General features: G+C 29.5%; 3 protein-coding genes across 5 annotated transcripts; 2 read left to right on the forward strand and 1 right to left on the reverse strand.

Moving 5' to 3' along the window:
- Positions 1-3,493, forward strand: LOC111034901 (endoplasmic reticulum lectin 1). 2 transcript variants are annotated; one of them, XM_022316323.1, is made up of 9 exons: positions 1-392; positions 1,235-1,402; positions 1,464-1,599; positions 1,768-2,032; positions 2,140-2,266; positions 2,384-2,434; positions 2,567-2,713; positions 2,781-3,026; positions 3,087-3,493. In XM_022316323.1, exons 1-9 carry the CDS (start codon positions 246-248, stop codon positions 3,417-3,419), a joined length of 1,620 nt encoding a protein of 539 aa, XP_022172015.1. In that variant the 5' UTR covers positions 1-245; the 3' UTR covers positions 3,420-3,493. The 2 variants fall into 2 exon arrangements, with proteins under 2 accessions (XP_022172015.1, XP_022172016.1); XM_022316324.1 differs by lacking the exon at positions 2,384-2,434.
- A 10,852-nt stretch (positions 3,494-14,345) lies between these two features.
- On the reverse strand, positions 14,346-16,529 carry LOC111034909. The gene is made up of 2 exons (XM_022316336.1): positions 16,324-16,529; positions 14,346-16,246 (listed from the first exon to the last, which is right to left on the reverse strand). The coding sequence occupies exon 2, from the start codon at positions 15,135-15,137 to the stop codon at positions 14,676-14,678; it is 462 nt and encodes a 153-aa protein (XP_022172028.1). The 5' UTR covers positions 15,138-16,246; positions 16,324-16,529; the 3' UTR covers positions 14,346-14,675.
- Positions 16,530-18,836: 2,307 nt separating this feature from the next.
- LOC111034905 (FUN14 domain-containing protein 1-like) lies at positions 18,837-20,554 on the forward strand. 2 transcript variants are annotated; one of them, XM_022316328.1, is made up of 3 exons: positions 18,837-19,338; positions 19,407-19,602; positions 20,041-20,554. In XM_022316328.1, exons 1-3 carry the CDS (start codon positions 19,169-19,171, stop codon positions 20,233-20,235), a joined length of 561 nt encoding a protein of 186 aa, XP_022172020.1. In that variant the 5' UTR covers positions 18,837-19,168; the 3' UTR covers positions 20,236-20,554. The 2 variants fall into 2 exon arrangements, with proteins under 2 accessions (XP_022172020.1, XP_022172021.1); XM_022316329.1 differs by lacking the exon at positions 20,041-20,554 and adding an exon at positions 19,724-19,949 and having other exon boundaries at positions 18,840-19,338.
- Positions 20,555-21,112: the final 558 nt, after the last annotated feature.

Below are 21,112 nucleotides of genomic sequence, written 5' to 3' on the forward strand. Positions count from 1 at the left end.
GTTAGTAGTTACCCATTTATCGTCTGTCAAATTTCGTCCACATATTGCTTAATGTTTATTCAGTTTATTGTTTTTACAAATATCTTCTGTATTTTTGTGTTTGCCAATTTGCCATCTGTTTTGTATATTTTACAGTGATGAAGTCTTTAAACCGAACGTTACTGAAAAACATTCTTTGAACATACTTACATTTGAATTTGCTACCATTGTTATTTAGATTTATTCATCTTGAACTATATTATAATATGATATTGTCATATAGAATTTATTTGAAATTGCTTATTGTTTTTTCGTTAAACTTTTGTTATTCACAAGAGTTTAAAGGATTCGATGACACTATACTGTACAAAATAAATTGGCCTGGTAAAGATGTCACTGACCGATTGGTGAAGGTAAGTTTCAAACAGTTAAAAGTTGATTTAATATAATCCCTTAAATGTTATAATTAAAATGGTTTCACATTAATAAGCTTATCACATCAGAACAATGAAAATAGCAATAATTATTTATAAATAAATATTTTAGTTTTAACAAAATTTAATTGTTGTGATATATTTATGATGCACCCATCCTGTACCATGACTGTTACAGAGAACAATATTAAAATCACACATTTTTAGAAAAAATGAGCAAGAGTAATTTTTTTAAGAAGTACCTTTTGAAATCAATTTCTTACTTCACATAAAATATTATTTTTGAGATAAGCTACCAATTTTTTGATTTTTCCACAATTCTATTAAATTCGAAAATTTTTTTTTATATTTTAGTTAACACCTTAATTTTAATACATTTACACTAATCTACTTCTCGATACCTATTTATGAGCTCTCAGGCCTTGTAGAAGTGTCAGATTCCGATAACTATTTTTTTATCTGAAAGATTAAGACTTCCTAGTTCCTGTAGATCACCTTGATCTCTGGGTTTTATTTAATTTTAAATAAAAGTATAAAATCTTTTGTAAAGAAGGCTTATTTTTAAAGATATATTATAAAGTTTAAGGTTAAAATATTTTTAAAAAGATTCAATAAGATCTGTAAAATTGTACTCTCTATTAGTAAAAAGGAAAAATGATCAAATATAATTGATTCTATAGGACAGGATCATTATTCCCATAGTGTATTGTGTGTATTTTTATAGATAAAATTTCATTGGCACCAGGTGCCTTAATTTAAATTCATAGGAGTGACCTGGCATGTTAACACCCAATAACAATAATTTATTTTTAATTTTTCAGGAACAAGATGAAAACACATTAAATGTAATAACAGCTATTGGTGAATCATATCAGTGTATTTTACCAAACCAAGATGAAGTAAATAAAGAATCCGATACGACTTATAATGGACCTAGCCCATTGGAACTGTTATCACCATTATTCTCAAAACAAGCTTGTTCTTATAGAGTAAGATATATTCTATAACTATTATTAAACATATTTGAATTGCAATTTTTTTTATTAACAGGTCGATACTTATTGGATTTATGAGGTATGCCATGGGCGGCATGTCCGACAATATCATAACGAACGTGAGGGAAAGACACAGAAAGAGCAAGAGTACTTCCTGGGCAAATGGAAAATTTTTGATGGTCTTAAATTAGGTAAATTTATGTACAAAATATTTGTTGTAAATTTGAGACAGATAAATCAGAAAGTGTTCTAACCAGAATTAAGTATAATAGGAATTTGTATGAAATACATCAATCTCTATTTTAACCAATTCATATATAATGTGATAAGTTACTTCATTAAATTATGTTGTTTTGCAGAAGAGGAACTGAAAAGATTAGCAAATTTAAATTATCCAGGACCTACAAAGACGAGAAAAGTTGATGGTGTAAACTTACCCTATTTTGAAATGAGCATGTCTGATGGCACAGTTTGTGACCTTAGTGGTCGACCAAGACAAACCAATGTCTTGTATGTTTGTTATCCTCAAAGTAAACATAATGTGTTTTCAGTAAAAGAAACATCCACATGCCAATATGAAGTAATCATTTTAACATCATTTTTATGCACACATCCTTGGTACAAGTTAGTATTCATTATTTGTAACGAATAAATAATATATTAAATATTATTTTTATAAAATTAATGTTTCTGTTCAATTATGTAACTTTAATTTTCAATAATTTCAATAGGCCACCAAACAGTGATGAATTAAATATTGATTGCCTTCCAATTGGTGATTCAATGCGTAAACCCCACAACCTGAAAGTTCTTCAATCCGATACATCTAAATTGAAAAAACAAATAAAAATGCTAACTGTAAGTCTAACTTACTTTATTTTTAGTTTATATTTAATACAGTTCGCTTACTAGTTGCCTTTTATTTATTATTTATTTTTTATTTTTGAAAGTATTTTAATTTTATTATTTTTAAAGGATCCTCTCAATAAAAAGGAAAATTACATAATTGCTGTTTCAATAGATAAGGTTTAATATTTTATTTTTTAAACTATCTTGCTTTTCTATTTTTTTTCTTGGTTATTTTTCATTTTAAATTTGATTCATAAATAAATAAAATAATAACTTTTTTTATATATTATGAATTATTTATTTTTCAAGAATGGAGAAACTAAAATACAGGTTAAAATACAACCAAGTAAAGAATCAGAATTAAATTTGTCAAAAGAAGATTCTTTATTAATGCACTCTAAAACACCAACCAATGAAATTGAAGAATATGTAAATGGAGATTTATGTTTATATGGAGTAAGCAAAAAACTGTGTAAAAAAAACATTGATCAATGGTCTCAATAGTAATGTATATTTATTATAGGGCTCTGGTTGGTGGAAATATGAAATATGTTACAATAAGTACATACAACAAGTGCACAAAGAAAAAGGAAAACCGGATGAAATTGTTGTCTTAGGAACGTTTAATTTGGATGAACATATTAAGTGGGTATCTCAAAATCCAGAGAAAAAACCAAAGCTTGATGCTTTTGGCAAAAAACAAGTTATATCTCATTTTTACTCTTCAGGATCTATCTGTCAAAAAACTGGTGAAAAACGAGAGACTGAAGTAAATAATAAATATTATTAACTATTCAACTGTTATCATAATCCCTACATTTTTTTTCAGGTAAGGTATAAATGTGTCAAAGGTCGATATAATGAAGAATCAGTAGCACTTTATTTGTTAGAGCCAAAGACATGCAAATACATCTTGACAATAGAATCGCCGTCACTATGTGAAATAATTAATGGGCCAATGGATGAATATGGAATGTTCAATATAAAGCCACTTCATGACATAGAAAATATAAAAATTAATACTCCATTTCAAACAAATGTCTTAGATAAACCAGAGCAATATTCTGAAGAAAATATAAAAAAAAAAGATACAATTCCACCTGTTGAACAAGAAACTGAAGTATCTGATGATAAAAAAAAAATGGTGAAAATTGAGTTGTAAAGCACTGCACATTATTGTTTGTTTATATATTTTGTTTATTATTTATTAACTGCCAAATAAAATGGGTCCATATACATCATTGTTTTACTTGAACTAGTGTTACTTAATCCAACGTATATAATACTACAAGTTACAACTACTGATAATGCTAGCTAAGTGACCCACTCTTAGCTAGCATTATTAACCTGGGCCAACCTTTACGCTTTCTTAATTTTTAATTGTTGAAGAATTATTATCTGTGTGTATATTATTTTTTACAACAGGAATAAATCAAATTGTGCATAAAGCAGTGTTTGAAATGGAATATTTTCTGAATCAGAATCCTTTTTTTTCTCCAAGTATACAACATTGTAGTGGTCTATTTCCAAAATATCAACCTTTTTTTTAATTCTTGAGTTGTATTATTTGTATGAAATTCACCTCATATTTTGTAGCCCCTTTTTAGATTTTTGTACTTTGATCTTAGCTACACTTGTGTGTATTTTTATAATGTAAAACTTTTAAGGTATATAGTGAATGAAAACTATTATAGATAAAGGTCTGAAACTCTTCACTACCCATGTGCTAGCTAACGTGATTATAATAAGACCCTAAACAACCAAATCTGTCCTGTTTCGTAGATATACAAAAATCATGATACTATTTCTTTAGCAGCTAATTTTTATTTAATTTTGACAAATTTTATAAATTTGTATTTACTTGTCAGCTCTTTTCAATAAGCGACCAATCAACTTTCTGGTTTTTATAGTTAAAGTGAAAAGTGAAAAAGAAGTCAATAGAGTTTCACTGCTGAAAATGTCTTTGTTTTTCAAGATTCATATCATCAATCATTATATCGTATCTATCTCATTATATTAAAGATCACTTAATTGTCCATCTGGCACCTATTCATAAACCATTAAACCATTTATTATTATTGAGCTATGTTTTTATTATTTTCCTATTTAATATTCACCACAAATTCTTGTTATAAATATTATAAGCGTATAATATTATGGACACGGGCTTGTGTACTTGTGAATGTGTTATTAAAACACTCCGATGGATTATCAATATGAGTAACACGACCGTTTTATATATTGCATAAGAGCTACTTAGTTATATAAATTGTAACTGTCGAGATATCATAATTTAACATTAAAATCTTATTAAATAAAAAAAAAAGCGCTACTTAGAGAGCCTTGTTCATTAATTATTATTTATTAATAGTTAATTAGGCTCTCTAAAGCTACTCATAAACCTGCACTCAGTATAATAGGCAAATCGCTGCAAATAGGGTCGATGGCCCTAGGCCCCTAGAGCGCTACTAAGCAACTAAAGTCATGACTAGAGTAATATATAAAGATTTTTATTAAGATTTTTTGTTCGGGACATTGCATATTGTTTCGCAAAACATGTGTTTCAATAGACTTGTTTCACAAAATACATGTTCTAAATGTGGAACAAAAGTCCATTAAAACAAGTGTTGTGCGAAACTAAGGTTTTTCGGGACAAATATTTTGTGGAAAAAAATCTCTTGGAACAATTATTTTGTGGATCTTAAAACCTGGATCATAATTTTTTTGGAACAAAAGCAATTTTTTTCAGCTACTATTTGTTTCAAATTATCCAAATATCTAAATTTTACTCGATTTTCAACAGTACATCTGTTCCGATATACTTTTGTTCCACAAAACATTTGTACCATAAATTTTCATTTTCATTTCATAAGTTATACTAACGTTGAGACCTCTATATTGTATGGCCTACCTACGCACAGGCACAATGCTGTTGTCTAATATTTTTAATAAAAAGATGATGGGCATAATCGAATGATTAGTAATCGAGATATCACTCGAAATAATCATTCGAAATTTCCAAATGAAATATTAATAATCGAGATATCACTAGATCGAAATAATCGAAATGTTTTGAACGAAATATCGAATAATATTTAGTAATGGGAATTATCGAATTAGTTATCAAGCAATCGTTAGAAACCAAATTTTTAAATAAATCGTATTCAATTGGTAAGTAACTAAAAAATACAGATTTTTAATTTTTACTACAGTAAATTGTTAGTTATTACTTGTTATGCTTATGACTACTGAATAATAGAAAACTTTCTATGCGTTATAAATTTATTTAAACATTTTAATTTTTAATAAAATAATTTTTCACGTTTTATAAATATTCACATCTTTAAAAAATATAAAAATTAATAAATAGTTAAATATAATTAATTATAACTCGTCGTATCTTATATATCATTATGTATAAGTATGTATACCTTTAATTATAATTTATAAACATTAAATTAGTAAATATCTACACATAATTATAAAATAATTAGTAATCACTTATATATAATAACAGTAAAAACTTTTTACTAATTAAAAATACATAGATAGGTACTAATAATTAATAAATTAAAAAATATTTAAATTACTGTTTAAAAAAATAATAAAATCTAAATTTTTTGGTGATAATCTGTTCCTACGTTCATTAGTAATTTGTCCCGTTTTCGAAAAAATCAAAAAACACGCTCTGATGGATCGGATGTAGCTGGAATACTCAAATACTTGAGTTGCGTTTCATATAATTCTGGAAACGTAAATTCATATTGCTTCCAAAATTCTAAAGGATTTTTTTTTCTATCTAAAGGTGGAATTTCTATATACTGGCGTATCATTAATAAATTCATTATAGAAGCAGTAGTATTTGACATAATTTTGACTTGTGCTGAGTTGTGCAACTTTATCGTCAAAATGTTTCCATACAGAATAAATATTATCGTAAGTATTAGCACTCGATGTAGATTGTGTAGTATCTGATTCTGTTATTTCGGTGTTGTCATTTTTAGCACGTATTATATTGGTTAATTCTTCACACTTTCACAGATCCATTTATGCGCATTATCAGCATTTTCATGTAATCCAAAGCCTGTTTTTTTTTTAGTCGTGGATATAAAAAAGTCAATTTCGCTATTCGCTACTATCTTATCTTTTTCTAATTTTTTAAGACCAATTAAGGTAGTGAAATTACAGGGTTAACTATTTTATAAATTTCTCTTCTTTTTCAAACTAATTATTGCAAATTGGATTACTTAATCTTCAATTAATTTGAAAATTGCTCTATTTTTCTAAACATACAAATAAATTTTAAAAACTGGACAGATTGATTCAGTTAATACATTTTAAAAACAAGATTGTCACACAACACAATGTAACCTTAGACAACTGAAAAAAAAATTATTATTTGAAATGTTAGTAATGCAAGTATATTTTATTTTATTTTTGTAATTCAAGAAACCAAATTATTAAAATCGTTCATTGCTATTACATGTATTTTGATAATTTGAATGAAAAATATGTTGGAATAAAACAAGAAGAATTCCCAGTCTGTAAAGCATATCAACAAACTGTGTATTAACAGAAAAAGTTTTGAAATAATAGTGTCAAATTTGTGCTGCAATCCAGGCTGAAACAAAAATTAAATCGACTGACTCAGTGACTTATAGTGTTTACACATATATTTAATTAAACAATACAAATATAATTTTGTTAATTTTTTTATGAAGTATAAAAGTGTTAAATGTATACAAATGAATACAATATAAGAAATAAGAATGTGTACACACATATTATATTCATAATAAATATAATAAACTTGTAAAGGAACTGTCCATTGCAGGTAGCAATATGCCATATAAAATATAAATAATATCAGAGGAGAGTTATATCGGGTGATGTATAAGACTCGATTTTCGATATTTTATTTTCAAAAATCGATAAAATCCTTTGCGTTTTCTCTTTTTTTCACTTTTTTACTTGTGAATAGTTGGCATAAAAAATTAAAATATAAAAATTCGAGTCTTATACGTCACCCGATATAACTCTCCTCTACAACTTTTAACAAAGGTATTTTGCTCTAAGACCATCCAATAAGCCGTATTATTGGAACAAAATTGGCATGTTTTTGTACGGTATTTTCGAGGGGTATAACATCCTCTTAATCACTGATGAGCATGAACTAAGATATATCTAAGTTCGTGCTCATCAGGTTCGCTGTTATCTGCAGTTGTTATCAAAATCGAGAAATCTGTACGTCTGTACCCGTCCCAAATATTTACCTTTCTAAATTCGTTCCACGATTTACTCGAATACTTGATCCAACTTCACTATTCTACATATTATTTGCAATGTTTTCCCATATTTTTTGACGTTGTTTTACTGTAGATTTTACACTGTTTTTCCCTGACTTGAGTCAAGCTCGGGATGAAAGACTATAAAATCTACCAACATATTTTTTTGCCTGTCTGTAGAGTTTGATTTTCTGCCTTTTTTTGATTCCATTTTAGAAGAAGGTATACGTTCTAATAAATTAATTACATCTAATACGTACTGTAACTTGTAAGAACAATTTAAAAACAAATTTACAACTTTATTATTTTTAATTTTATTGCAACCAAGTCTAAAATGTTGACGAGTTAAATTGATTTATTAAAAATATTGTCATAGACAAGATGACAAATACAAAAAAATTATAAAGACGGAAATATCGTTGATATATTGAAAACTTAAGAACAAAACTGAGTACCTAAACACTAATTACCAAAGCTAATTAAATAATTATTTATCCATGATCATTATTACTATGGCTGTGATACCATAACATTTCTTACAAATCCGCTTAAACGGGGGTAAGATGATATTTTACAGTCACCAACTACCTTTTTAATAATTCGTACGTTCGAATTATTCGTATAAGAATCGGTCGTTTACATTACTCGTATAGTGTTCAAGAATACGGGATGATAAACGTAGATGAGCAAAGGTAATGAACTGCTCGTGTACCTATACGTTTAATTACGTATATGCTAGTTCGTTCTTTTTGAGATAGACGACCCCCTGAGGAATTATTATAGGCACGATTAAAGTATTCAATTTTTGTTTTCTGCTGTAAGTTTCAAAGCCTATTTTTGAATTTCTCTCAAGTTTATTGACACTTCTAGATTTATGTATTAAATTATAGTTTTGTCATAAAATTAAAAACAATATTGTGAAATGCCGGAAAAAATAATGAACTTGTGACAGTAGGGGGGTATACCTAAATAGCTTAAATCCGAATTTCTGGGTTATGAAATTATATATTTAAATGCCCTGAATAATATACAGTTTCGGAATATGAAATAAAAAATGTATCTTGTTATCCAGAGAAGCAAAAAATTTTTTTTGAAAAATAAGCCGGCTCGAAATCCAGCTGGTGCTGGCCGATTAATAATAATATAGGTAATAAGATGACGCTGGCTAGTAATAAACGATGTTTTGTTTCAGTGACGCCGAAGTTTTGAAAATGTGGTGCGGCGTTTGTGAAACTTCGCGGCCTCAATAAATTAATTATTTTATATAGAAGTACCTGCCCTAATATATATTTACTCATAATCACGGTTACGAAGATTTAATATACTCATACTCATAATAAAGTTATGATGTATATAAAATATGGCCACCTGGCCACATTTTTTAAAAAAGAAGTCAGACTATGGCCCGACATTAGCATAGACATCGGCGCCACTGTTTTGTTTTAAACAATCGGCAACGGCCCAGGACGAAATTCGCAATCTGCTCACTTGCACTTTATTTTTCTGACTACTGTTACCCGCACTATATACCTGCAAAATCCAAAATGGCTGAATTACATAACATTGAAACCGCCTTTCGACGTCGGAGCAACATTAAAGGACACGATTAAGATCACCAAGGAAATAGATTACCAAATGATTGAAAACGAATTACGCGTTTTCGACAACTATGACGAGGACCCGAATGTCGAAAATTTAGCGATGCTTCTGAGTTATGCGACAAGATTTGTGGGCGGCGACGCGCCGTCGATCATAATCAATGAGCCGGACGAAAACTCCAGTAATGGACCAGAAGAGTTGATCATAGAAGACGCGGTTGTCACGCCCATGGAGCAGGAAGCGGAAGTAATAGCGAAAAGTGACGATGCGATGGACGTCACGCCGGCGAGGGGAACTGAGTTGAGAAACAGTTTTGGGGATTTGGTCGGTTGGCTGGACCCGGGGTCAACAGCAACAACACTCTCACCTCCTAGCGCGATGACAACGGAGTTCGTCTCCGCCGCTTGGAGAGGCGTCAAGGGCACCGTACGCGTACTGTGCTGTTGTTCTCCGAATTGAAGGCGCCCGAAAGTTCCCCCCTCGTTGAGGGCAGCACACAAGGTAAGGCGACGTGGGGTCTTGTAAACTGTTAAGGTACGTGAAAGCTTCGTCCGCTGAAATGGTCGTCTGCGTCCCGAGCAAACGCGCCCGCGATCCACGGCAGTGAGAACTGTGTACAGTATTATAGTAACTGTATTGGTGACCAGTGGCCATTTACTTGCCAACATCATTGCACCACCCGCTCGCCATCTCTCGTCACCTTGTATTATTGTCTGATGCCTTTTTTTGTTAAACTTATAGGTATTATTTATATTTTATTATATTACATATAAGGCGTACGGTGCCCGTGACGCCTCTCCAAGCGGCGGAGACGAGCTCCGTCGTCATCGCACGTAAGAGGTGAGCGTGTTGTTGCTGTTGACCCCGGGTCCAGCCAACCGACCAAATCCCCAAAACTGTTTCTCAACTCAGTTCCCCTCGCCGGCGTGACGTCCATCGCATCGTCACTTTTCGCTATTACTTCCGCTTCCTGCTCCATGGGCGTGACAACCGCGTCTTCTATGGTCAACTCTTCCGGTTCATTACTGGAGTTTTCGTCCGGCTCATTGATTATGATCGATGGCGCGTCGCCGCCCACAAATCTTGTCGCATAACTCAGAAGCATCGCTAAATTTTTGACATTCGGGTCCTCGTCATAGTTGTCGAAAACGCGTAATTCATTTTCAATCATTTGGTAATCTATTTCCTTGGTGATCTTAATCGTGTCCTTTAATGTTGCTCCGACGTCGAAAGGCGGTTTCAATGTTATGTAATTCAGCCATTTTGGATTTTGCAGGTTTATAGTGCGGGTAACAGTAGTCAGAAAAATTAAGTGCAAGTGAGCAGATTGCGAATTTCGTCCTAAGCCGTCGCCGATTGTTTAGCCTCCTGGCGCCTGATGTCCATTTCAATGGACATTTTGTGTTACTCCCTAAAGCGCCTGACCTGTTTATAACAACTGCAACCGTATGTGCCTGATGTCCATTTCAATGGACATTTATATTTACCTCCTAAGTGCCGGGCCATATTTTATTTTCAATTTGCTTGATATGATATTATAACCTCAAATAGATATGATAAGGAACAATAATAAATAATATAAACATTTCTAACAAATGTCCATTTGAATGGACATCCGGCACATACGGTTGCAAATTTTAAAAACAGGTCAGGCGTTATCGGGGGTAGAAAGATTTGTCCATTTTAATGGACATTAGGTACTTATAAATACAAAACATAAAAACGATTCAGGCGCCAGGAGGTTAAAATAAAACATCGTCTATTACTAGCCAGCGTCATCATATTATATTATTATTAATCGGACAGCACCAGCTGGATTTCGGGCCCTTTTATATTTCAAAAAAAGTTTTTACTTCTTTGGATGACAGGATACATTTTTTATTTTAGATTCCGAAACTGAATATTGTTTAGAGCATTTAAACATACTGTATACTTATACTACTATATTAGCTACTATTAATATACTACATTAGTGATTCTACCAGCTTTATAAAATAATTTAATGTTCGATAAATTACGGCGTCGTTTTAATCGCGGTTGGTTCACAAACAGACTTCAAAGTAATATTCATATATATTTTATTATTCATTCGTTATTCAACTCGCTTAAGTCATCCCACCCATTAGAACTTTTCGCCGGACTTTGAGTTTTTTGTGGAGGAAGGGTAGAGTTAAAATATCATAATGTAACTAAACATTTACATGTGCTAAAAATAAAAATTGTTGAATTTAACGGGACATAACAACTTCCGTAACACTGTACCACTGTAGTATGATTAGTATATACTACACCATTTATACCTATTTAATTGCATAAATATGTTATTATTCCGAGACCTGGATAAGCCGTCGTCGTTTGTGTTAGTGTATTTTTTACGTTGAGCGCTCGGGAATAAAAATAATGCACCATCACCCGGGTAGCAAATTGTCTGTGGAAATAAATTTTAATTTTAAGATTAAAAAGTAAGATATGTAAGCCCCAATAGAATGAGTAATCAAACTTACCTAAGTATACATCGATTCTTCGGGTAAAATAAAGCTGGACCATATCCTGCAGAGTGCAGATATCATACGAGGAACTGCTTTCTTCATCTAACTACGAACTAAAAGGATCGAGATATTTTATAAAAAATACTTAAGCAGAATGAAATATGTGAGAAAACATGTTGTGTTTAACGACTTTAATTTCATTGAACAAAAGAGAAATTTGTAATTCTCTTTTGTTTGTCGAAATTATTAGAATTGTGAATCGTCTCCGATGACTGACATCAATCGGCTTTTGCCATAGATGATAGATAATAGATATATTAATACATTATAATATAAAATGATGGGAGTCATCGATTTTCGAGTTTTTGTCTTCTTTGGATGGCTCGATACATTTTTTATTTCAGATTCCAAAACAGAATATTGTTATGCGGGCTATGACGTATGAGCTAGCTATGGTATAGTCGTAAAGGAACAACATGTATTTTGTATATTAAGAGTTTATAATAAGTTATAATAAAGTGAATTATACAGTTAACCAATGTGTTTTTAGTTGATGTAATTACAATATGGAAACACTACATTTAGCTACCCTACTAAGTCCATTATTTTTTCCGGCATCTTGCAATATTGTTTTTAGTTTTAATGGCAAATCTATAACTTAATATAAAACTCTAGAAGTGTCAAGACTTGAAAGAAATTCAAAACTAGGCTTTCAAATTTACAACAGTAAAAAAAAATTGAATACTTTAATCGTGCCTATAATATTTTCTCTGAGATCAGAATAAATGTGTTATTAAAATATATTATTATACACTTCATTGACGAAGGGAAATAATTCACTTCATAATACATAATACTTAGATAGATATGAACACCCATTAAAATTGTTATTTCAATACTTAATATAGATCCAAATATCCAATAATAATTGTTTGACTTGGTTTTAACAACTCGATTATTAATACTACACTACTACAGTATAGTTATATTAAAGTTTGAAGTTAATAAGCAGGGCTAGGATTTGTATGCAATAAAAAATTGTAAAATATTAATTTTTATAAGATGAACACAAAAATATAGCTACAAAAAAAGTATTTATTTATTGAAATACATCAGTGGTTGATTATTTGTCTTAATACGAGTGTAATATAATTGAGAAATAAAATGTACAATTCACGTTCACTACGTGTGTTACATGCTATGACCAAATATTTTTTCAAATTTTCGAAAATGAATGATCTTTCTCCGTCAAACTATTCAATTTTTAATTGCATACCTATGGTACCATAGGATTATATTTATAAAAATAAAATTTGTGTTTCACAAAAAAACCAAGTTTTATAGGTACTTTAATTGGCAGAACTAGCATTAAATACTAAATATTAATATTAGGTTATAAATATTAATTACGAAATATACTATAAAACATGCATTTTTCGCATTTTTATAATCGAAATATGCAATAATATTCATTTTATTCAATATATGCATTAATATGAATTTTTTCCAAAATATGCAAAAACATGCAAAGTAAAAACATCACCATTTATCTCATCATGAGGTTATTCGCGGACATTACTGACAAAATCAATAATCAGAAATCGCAAAAAAAACATGCTGTTGCATACAAATCCTAGCCCTGTTAATAAGTAAACAAATTAATAGTATATACTAGGTAAATAATTTAAATATATAGGTTTGATAATGATTTTCTTCTAGATGTTTGTTACATTTGAACAAAATAAAGGAATGTATTGATTTTACAATAATATTTGTATTATTTTATTTTCTGTAAATATTTGTTCAGGATGAAGTGTAGGTGAAAAGCTACTTAGAGTAACATGCATATGAAAATTGGGTTGAATATACACATGGCTAATGGCTTATCATATAATTTTGTAAATATATTCCTTATGGCTATAGTTCTATTGATTTTGATATTTAAATGCCAAATTAAATTAAACTACATCATTCAAATAACCAAAAACGAAAAAAGTGACCTAGCTATTTTTATTTTTCTATTTTTTCTCCTTTAAGAGTAGAAATTAACTCCCCGCCTTCTTTCAATTCTTTAATTATATCCAAACCTCCAATCAATGATCTTTTACGTAAACATGTAGCAAAATCAAGCAAAATAAACTTTTAATCCTGGTCAAACTTCTTCATCAAGAAAATATCATATGTTTCAAAATCAATGCTATTGTAAATAATTTTATATTAATAATAAGTAATCAAGTAATGACCTAATACTATTTGCACAAAATAATACCTATACTAATTAAAAATAACACTATATTTTAGTACTTACCCTGTTTGGTTTAATATTTGAATCAACTGATTGCTAAATCCACCATAACATCAGATTTATGTGTAAGTAATTTGAGCCTGAAAAAAAATTAAAAAGCAAACCCAAATTTAAAAAATATTAATTGAAGATACAGGTAATCTATTATAGTTAATAATTGTACCATACGTACCTAATGGCAGAGGAAATAATTGAAGTAAGTGAACAAGGTAGTTTAAACGGTTGTAATATGAAGGAATTTATCACAAAAAATATAATCCGTCTTGGGATGTCTGGCAGATGTGAAACAACAAAATGTATGGTTATTAAAAGAATTTATAATTTAAAAAAAACATTAAGTTTTAATAGAATAAATATATTTTTTTTATTATTCTTATTTCTTACTATAAATAATATATTTTGAATATATATATACAAGACAAAAAAATATTTTTGATAAAATGTTTGTTCAAGGAATGTTGTCATAAGGATGTTGCAAAATTACAAAGTATTATTGAGGTTATTATTACTATATTATTTATTTTACATAATGCAGTTAGTAGTCACAGCATACAAGTTGGTCTTACCCCCCAAGGCGTGCCTTAACAATAGATACTTAACATCAAAAAATAAAAAATGATCTTAAACATAATATGTTTTAACTAAAAAAAAGAAACATGGATAATATAAACAAGAGGTTTTTAATAAGGTGGCGGATTTTCAAACAAGACACCCAACAGGTTTTGATGAATCAAAATAAATTAAATAATATTATTCCACTTTATTATTTCTTTTTTTGTTGATAGTTTCCAATTTAGCCTTTTATTTTTAAATAATGGCTTAAAGTTCAAAAAGTCTTCATTGGACAATTCGTAAACCACATACAAATTTTTCTTGAGTTTGGCACATCTTACCAAAGTCATCCATTGAGATGGGACATATATTATTTTGCCTTTTTTAGCACATTCAATGGTGGCGTGCATACTGTCGCCTTCATTTTGTGTGTGCCCTTTCTCAAAAAGTCTATGAATGATGGTAACTTTGTAGATTGAAGCAGCGTATTCCCACATAGAATAAATGTATATATTCCTATTTTGTCCTCCACAGTTGTCAGAGTAGAAAATGAATTCTTCTACACCTCTATCCTTTAAAAGTTCAATAAATTTTAACAAGCATGTTCCTATTTCATTTGATCCTCTATTACCTTCAGTTTCAGTCCACATATAACAATAATCTTGCTTATTACCAATGTCAAAAATTGTGAAATTGTAAGTAGCATATTTTCTTTTGTAGTAAAAACTACTTACTTAACTCTGAGGAGAAGTCAACACCTTTGGTAGGTAAAAGACAACAACACAATATTTAGGATTGTTTATTGCCCTTTCTTTAGGGTTAGGTTAGGTTCTTTCTCAGTCATGCAATTGTTTTGTTAGACAAATGTTTATCATATGAAACTTGTAATTTATTTTTTTCTTCTAAGCTGGCCAATTTATATGTCTCGCATTTGTCGCAAAGGTCTTTTTTAGGTTTAATAATGACAAATTAAATTCATTGTTGAATATGTCAGTATACTGTCTAAGTGATACATTTATGATGTTACTACAATTATCTTGTGTTGATGTCATAGGTTTCTCTTTAATCCATTCTAAATAGAGTCTATGCATTTTAGAAATGGAAAGGCCATTTTCAAGATGTTTTCTGGTAGATTCAGATCTAATATACTTAGTGGGAATCAATAACAGGAAAACTTTCAATGTGTTGTCTTATGTAATTTTTCATATTGTCTTTTATGGCATGAGGACGATTAGAATTTTTGCCTCTTTGATCTGCAGGTATAACTGGTGAAGTATTTATTTTTTTGAAAATGTTGCTAGGTAATTACTTTATCAGAAATATCAAATGTTTGCAAAAACATTTTTTAGCACACTTGGATTTCCTCGTTTTGTACAGGTATAAAATATTTCCTGGATACATTTCTACGTGACTGAGATGAACTTACCATTAATTGTTTTTTCTGAACTATTCTTACATATCTAGCTATGAACTCACGTTGTTTGTCATAATCACTTATTCCCCAGTACAATTCAAAAATAGTTTTACGATCAGTACTGCTAAGTTTGGTAAAACATTTCATTCTACATTTTTCAGAACACGGTGGGCCTATTTTCTTTGCATCTCTATTTTGTCCCTTTCTGTTGAGATGTTCCTCTCCTTGGTTTAATTGACATTTAGATTTAACATCAATCCAATCAGTAGTATGTTTTAAACGTTTTCTTACAAGATGCCGTTTTACTGCAGCTGGTTTGCGTTTTTTTTTAGGTATGCTATTTCCCTATTTAAAACCATAAAACAATTATGTAATTACTATGGTTAAAGCTAAAATATTTATATACCTATTGCATAACTTACAGTGAGTGGTAAACTAGTTGTTGGATTATTATCGGCTGGTATTACATTTTCTAAGGGAATATACTCAGTTATTTATGCCTATTTTATCGTCGGCATGATAATAATATTATCTTTGTCATTTAATAGTATTGATAATATCCTTTACCATGGTCATTAATTATCTAAATATTTTGTAGTGCTTGTACTAATTTAAAAATAGAAACTGAGTTACGTCTGTTTTCGGCGGAAAGATAATATTGAGAGTTTATTAGTTATTTGACTTTTATAAGCTCCTAGAAAGAATAGAGTTACTGCCGTTTTCGCGGGAAAACAAGAAAAAAAATATGTAACCAGATAAGTTACGTCCTTAGATCATATATGATCGTATATGATCTAAGATTCTAAGGTTACGTCCTTCTTCGTTGGGGGCGTCGATATGATACTGAATCAGATATAAATATGATAAATGTCAATTTCAATTCTACTGAAAAATTTTACAATTCTATTTCTTACGATGATTTTATGTATACAAATGACCAGGGAGTTTGAATTAATTTCGATATTCAACAAGTCAATCAAGACTAGTTTAGCGACTATTTTAATGAAACATTTCACTTGGTGCAATGTGTTTCACAAGATTTTGAAATTAATAATGGGATAAGTTTTGAATTAAAAAATAAATATGACCACGTAAACGAATTAAAGGCACAAAACAAAAAAATCGGTCAGATCGCTTATTTACATTTCAATAGTTAATTTATAATCTATTTAATTACAAAATCAACATTTTATGAAAAAATCGTCATATAAATCATTATTCACTACGTTCAAGTTGTTAAAAATATTTTGTAGTACATATAACATAAATAAAATAGCGATACCCAAAATTACCTTCGACCCAGAAACATTAAACTGGTTAATTATTTTAAACATGATAAATAGGGCTGGGATTTTAATGCCCTAAAAAATTTCAAAAAATGCCCTTAAAAAAATGCAAAAATGATTTAAAAAACTAAAAAAATGCATTTAAATTATATTTATAATAGGTTAAAAATTAGAAAAAATTTAAATTATACTACAGTAATTAATTTTTTTTTGTTTATTGTACGTTGTTACCTATTTAGTTTTTTTATGCTCCTGTTTTCTTAATCATTCATTCTAAAATGATAATTTAAAAAAATGTTTCACATTTTAACGGCGATAATTTTCGGGGAAAACCCTAGCTATCAATCATATCATACATGTACATCATACATCAAATCATTTCATACATGAAATATATGAATATATAATACTATATATAATTTATTATTCGTACCGTCTGCAGTTTGCCGAAAGTTTTTTGTGAATCGCAACAATTTTCGTTCATTTTATGAAGAAATTATGAAAAATGCTCTAAAAACCAAGAAAATACAATAAAAACATAAAAAAATGTCCTAAAAATGCATTTAAGAATTAATTTTGTCAACAAATGCAAAAAAATGCAAATAAAAAATACTTTAAAAAAACCAGTAGGTATCGCCCACAACACATTTTACACTTACGGATAAACGTTTCAAAACATCAGAAAAAAAGATGCCTTTGCATCAAAATCCCAGCCCTAAAATACGTTTTTTGCGACACAGAAATCGTCAAAACCATTTCTATACTTACGCCATCACGGTATATAATATCACTGGTAGAACCGTGCATTTGTTGCAAACGCGAGATATTTTTTTACAAAACATAACTGAAGCAATTCAAAATCCCGAGTCATCAGAAATAAATAGAAAGGTGAAATCATAAGTAATAAATGATGATGATAGGCTCATGTAGTCATGTATTATAGAGTCATAGAGATATTTATAGAGGCACGCCAAAACTATTAATAGCATTACCATCTAGCTTAATCAAACAGGTGTTCGAGCATTTTCATAATGAAAAAATGTCGTGTGCACATTTAGGTGTTCATAAAGTGTTTAATAAAATACTTTCGCGAATTCGCGATATCATTGGCCAAATATGCAAAAAGATATAAAAAATTATGTAATTTCAGGCGGAAAATGCCAACAACGTAAACCAGATAAACAACCAGCGGCTGGAATGTCACAATCAATCAAGATCTTAAATGGTGCCATTTTTCCAATAAGAGATTTATATTGATTATATAGGATCTATGCTAGGCTCACGAGGTTGTAAATACATATTAGTTGCTATATGTCTAGTATAACAAAATTTTGCAAAACAAGTATGTAAACGCTACAAGTTGTTTGCCTTATATATTAGTTTTTTAAATATATTATATGTATTTTAAATATTTTAACTTAGTCCGTGACAATACCTATAACTAGAGCTCTCAGGCTCTCTACCTAGAATAACTATAGTCAGTATTCTAAATATATTATATTCTTATATTATCTAAGCGGGCGCCGGCCTAAAATCGTATACAGCAGCGTCATCTAGCAGCAAAAGAAAGTTCGGTGATACTGTGTGAACGATATACAATAGATTGCAATTATCCCGTTTATTTGGTTGAGTTGGCTACTTTGGTGACTTAAAAATTAAAATATATTTTGTTTTGCAATAAAAAATTACATTGATATTTATTTAGATTCTTAGACGCAGTTGCTAATTGCTGGTCCGAATTTCCCGAGATCCGATTGATCCGAATTACTCGAAGTGATTCATGTTTTATTGTTTCATTGTTCTGCGATTTTCATAAAAGAAACTGTTCGCTTACCCATTTAATCATTACTATTTATTTTAGCTATTGATTATACATCGTTTTTATTACAATCAGTTTTTGTATAATATTCTCAATCGTGAAATAACCAGTTAACATATTATCATTTTTGACTGAAAACATTATTTTTAATTTAAAAAAAACATGGCACCATCAGCTGCAGTAAGCAAGAGAGATGACGGCCCGTCGACATCTGAAGATTTTGATTTAGAAAAGACTGCCGAAGAGGCGAAATCTTTGATTGAGAAAGTCATCAGAGACGTTGGCAAAAAGTCTGCAACCAGACAATTGCTTTTTGGTTCGGCGTCCGGATGGTACTAAATACAAACTTTATTCTTATTTGGTTTTAATATATTGTATTCATACATTCTATTTTATCCAGGGCAACTGGTTTTATAATGATGAAATTGGGTAAAGCTGCTGCTTTTACAGTCGGAAGTGGTATTTTAGCCCTACAAATTGCCAATTCGAGTGGTTATATAAATATTAATTGGGATAAATTGACCAGAGGTGTAGAAAGAGTGGCTGAACAAGTCGAAGACAGTACAAGTACCAAGAAGCAAGGATTATTGAAAAAGGTAACATACACAATGTAATATTGTAAACATTAAATGTATTATGTCCAAATCAATTTCCCAACTCGTACTTTTTTACTCATTGTGAGATTCTTATATTTTCTTTGTACTAATTGTCTTTTAGGTCAGAAACATTGTAGAGACCAACTCCATTATGGCTGCTGGATTTACGGGTGGTTTCTTCCTTGGTGTCGCCTACTCATAAACAGATTTTCTATGCGCAGCATTTAAGAATTCTTTGCACAACATTTTAACTATCACAAGCTTATATTTAAATATTGTAACTTTAGTAAAATAATAATAATTATAAGAACAAGAAGTCGAGAAATATATAAAAAATATATATAATATTCATTGATACTTTTTAAATTGGACATAACACATCAATTAATTATTTTTTAATTTTTGTATGACATTTCTTGATATATGGACCGATTTCAGGTGGGGCGCTTTGTTGACAAGAAACTTGACAAGGCTGAGGATTTATTAAGGAAGAAAGAACGCAAAGCTAAACGTTGGTTTAATCGTATATCTGGTGATGAGGATGAATTTGTTTTTGAAGAGATTCATGTATTCTTAGCATCTTATTTAATTGGCCTTGTTATTGGAATTTCTTGTGGCATCGTTGCTCGCTGAAACGGTTATTGAATAATACATTTTCGTGAACATACATTTTTAAAAATAATCATTTCATTTTATATAATTGATTGCATGTATATAGCAAAGCACTAATACTAATAGTTCCATATTATATATTTCTTTAAATAATTTGTTAATAATGAGAACAGGCATTTGTTTTTTCATTTATTTACTAAATTTACATAATTTATTATCATCATATTATATTTAGCTTAAGTATTATTTTGATACTAGTCAGTTTGAAATGAGCTGTTCCGTTCATTTTTGTAATGATTTGTGATCAAATACATTATGAACTTAGGTTATAACTTTTAACTGCCTATGTCTTATTTATTTATATTTATTTCCTTTCTATTAATTTGATTTGAATAAAATAAAATTGTCTTGAAAACAGTTTCATGTATTTACAAATTAAGTTTATTTTTTAAATTTTGATGTACTATTTAAAATTTGAATGATTAGTTTTTTGTAGTTAAACTTTTATACAATGAATAATAGTCCTTATAAATGGTTTTACGAAAATAAAATAGTTATAATATTGGATCTAATGTTTATCATACTTTGATTATTTTAACAAATAAATTGATAGTGATGGTTAAAAATGATAAAATTGCTTAAATTTTCAAGGCCCATAAGTTCCCATTTTTTATAGACCTATTATTTTCTTAATACCTAAAAAAACTACTTGTTCAAGTATTAAGTTTCATATCAGCATTGTCAGAAAAACATTTTATAGAACCCCTGGTTTTTATTTAAAAAACAAGTTTGCATCTCAACTCAACACTTCTTGAATATTACAAATATATCAAGAATTTGAAAATATAGTCTAGAAGTATAAATTATAAGCTAAAAATAACTGTAATAGATCATGAAA

This window comes from Myzus persicae, unplaced genomic scaffold (assembly GCF_001856785.1).
Source record: "Myzus persicae strain clone G006 unplaced genomic scaffold, MPER_G0061.0, whole genome shotgun sequence".
Taxonomy (NCBI): domain Eukaryota; kingdom Metazoa; phylum Arthropoda; class Insecta; order Hemiptera; family Aphididae; genus Myzus; species Myzus persicae.

Coding starts and splice junctions, on each gene's coding strand:
- LOC111034901 (XM_022316323.1), top strand. CDS start 246: ATGATATTGTCATATAGAATTTATTTGAAATTGCTTATTGTTTTTTCG. Junction 1,403..1,463: donor AACAAGCTTGTTCTTATAGA/GTAAGATATATT, acceptor TTTTATTAACAG/GTCGATACTTATTGGATTTA. Junction 2,714..2,780: donor GAGATTTATGTTTATATGGA/GTAAGCAAAAAA, acceptor TATTTATTATAG/GGCTCTGGTTGGTGGAAATA.
- LOC111034909 (XM_022316336.1), bottom strand. CDS start 15,137: ATGTGGACTGAAACTGAAGGTAATAGAGGATCAAATGAAATAGGAACA.
- LOC111034905 (XM_022316328.1), top strand. CDS start 19,169: ATGGCACCATCAGCTGCAGTAAGCAAGAGAGATGACGGCCCGTCGACA. Junction 19,339..19,406: donor TTTGGTTCGGCGTCCGGATG/GTACTAAATACA, acceptor TATTTTATCCAG/GGCAACTGGTTTTATAATGA. Junction 19,603..20,040: donor AGCAAGGATTATTGAAAAAG/GTAACATACACA, acceptor GACCGATTTCAG/GTGGGGCGCTTTGTTGACAA.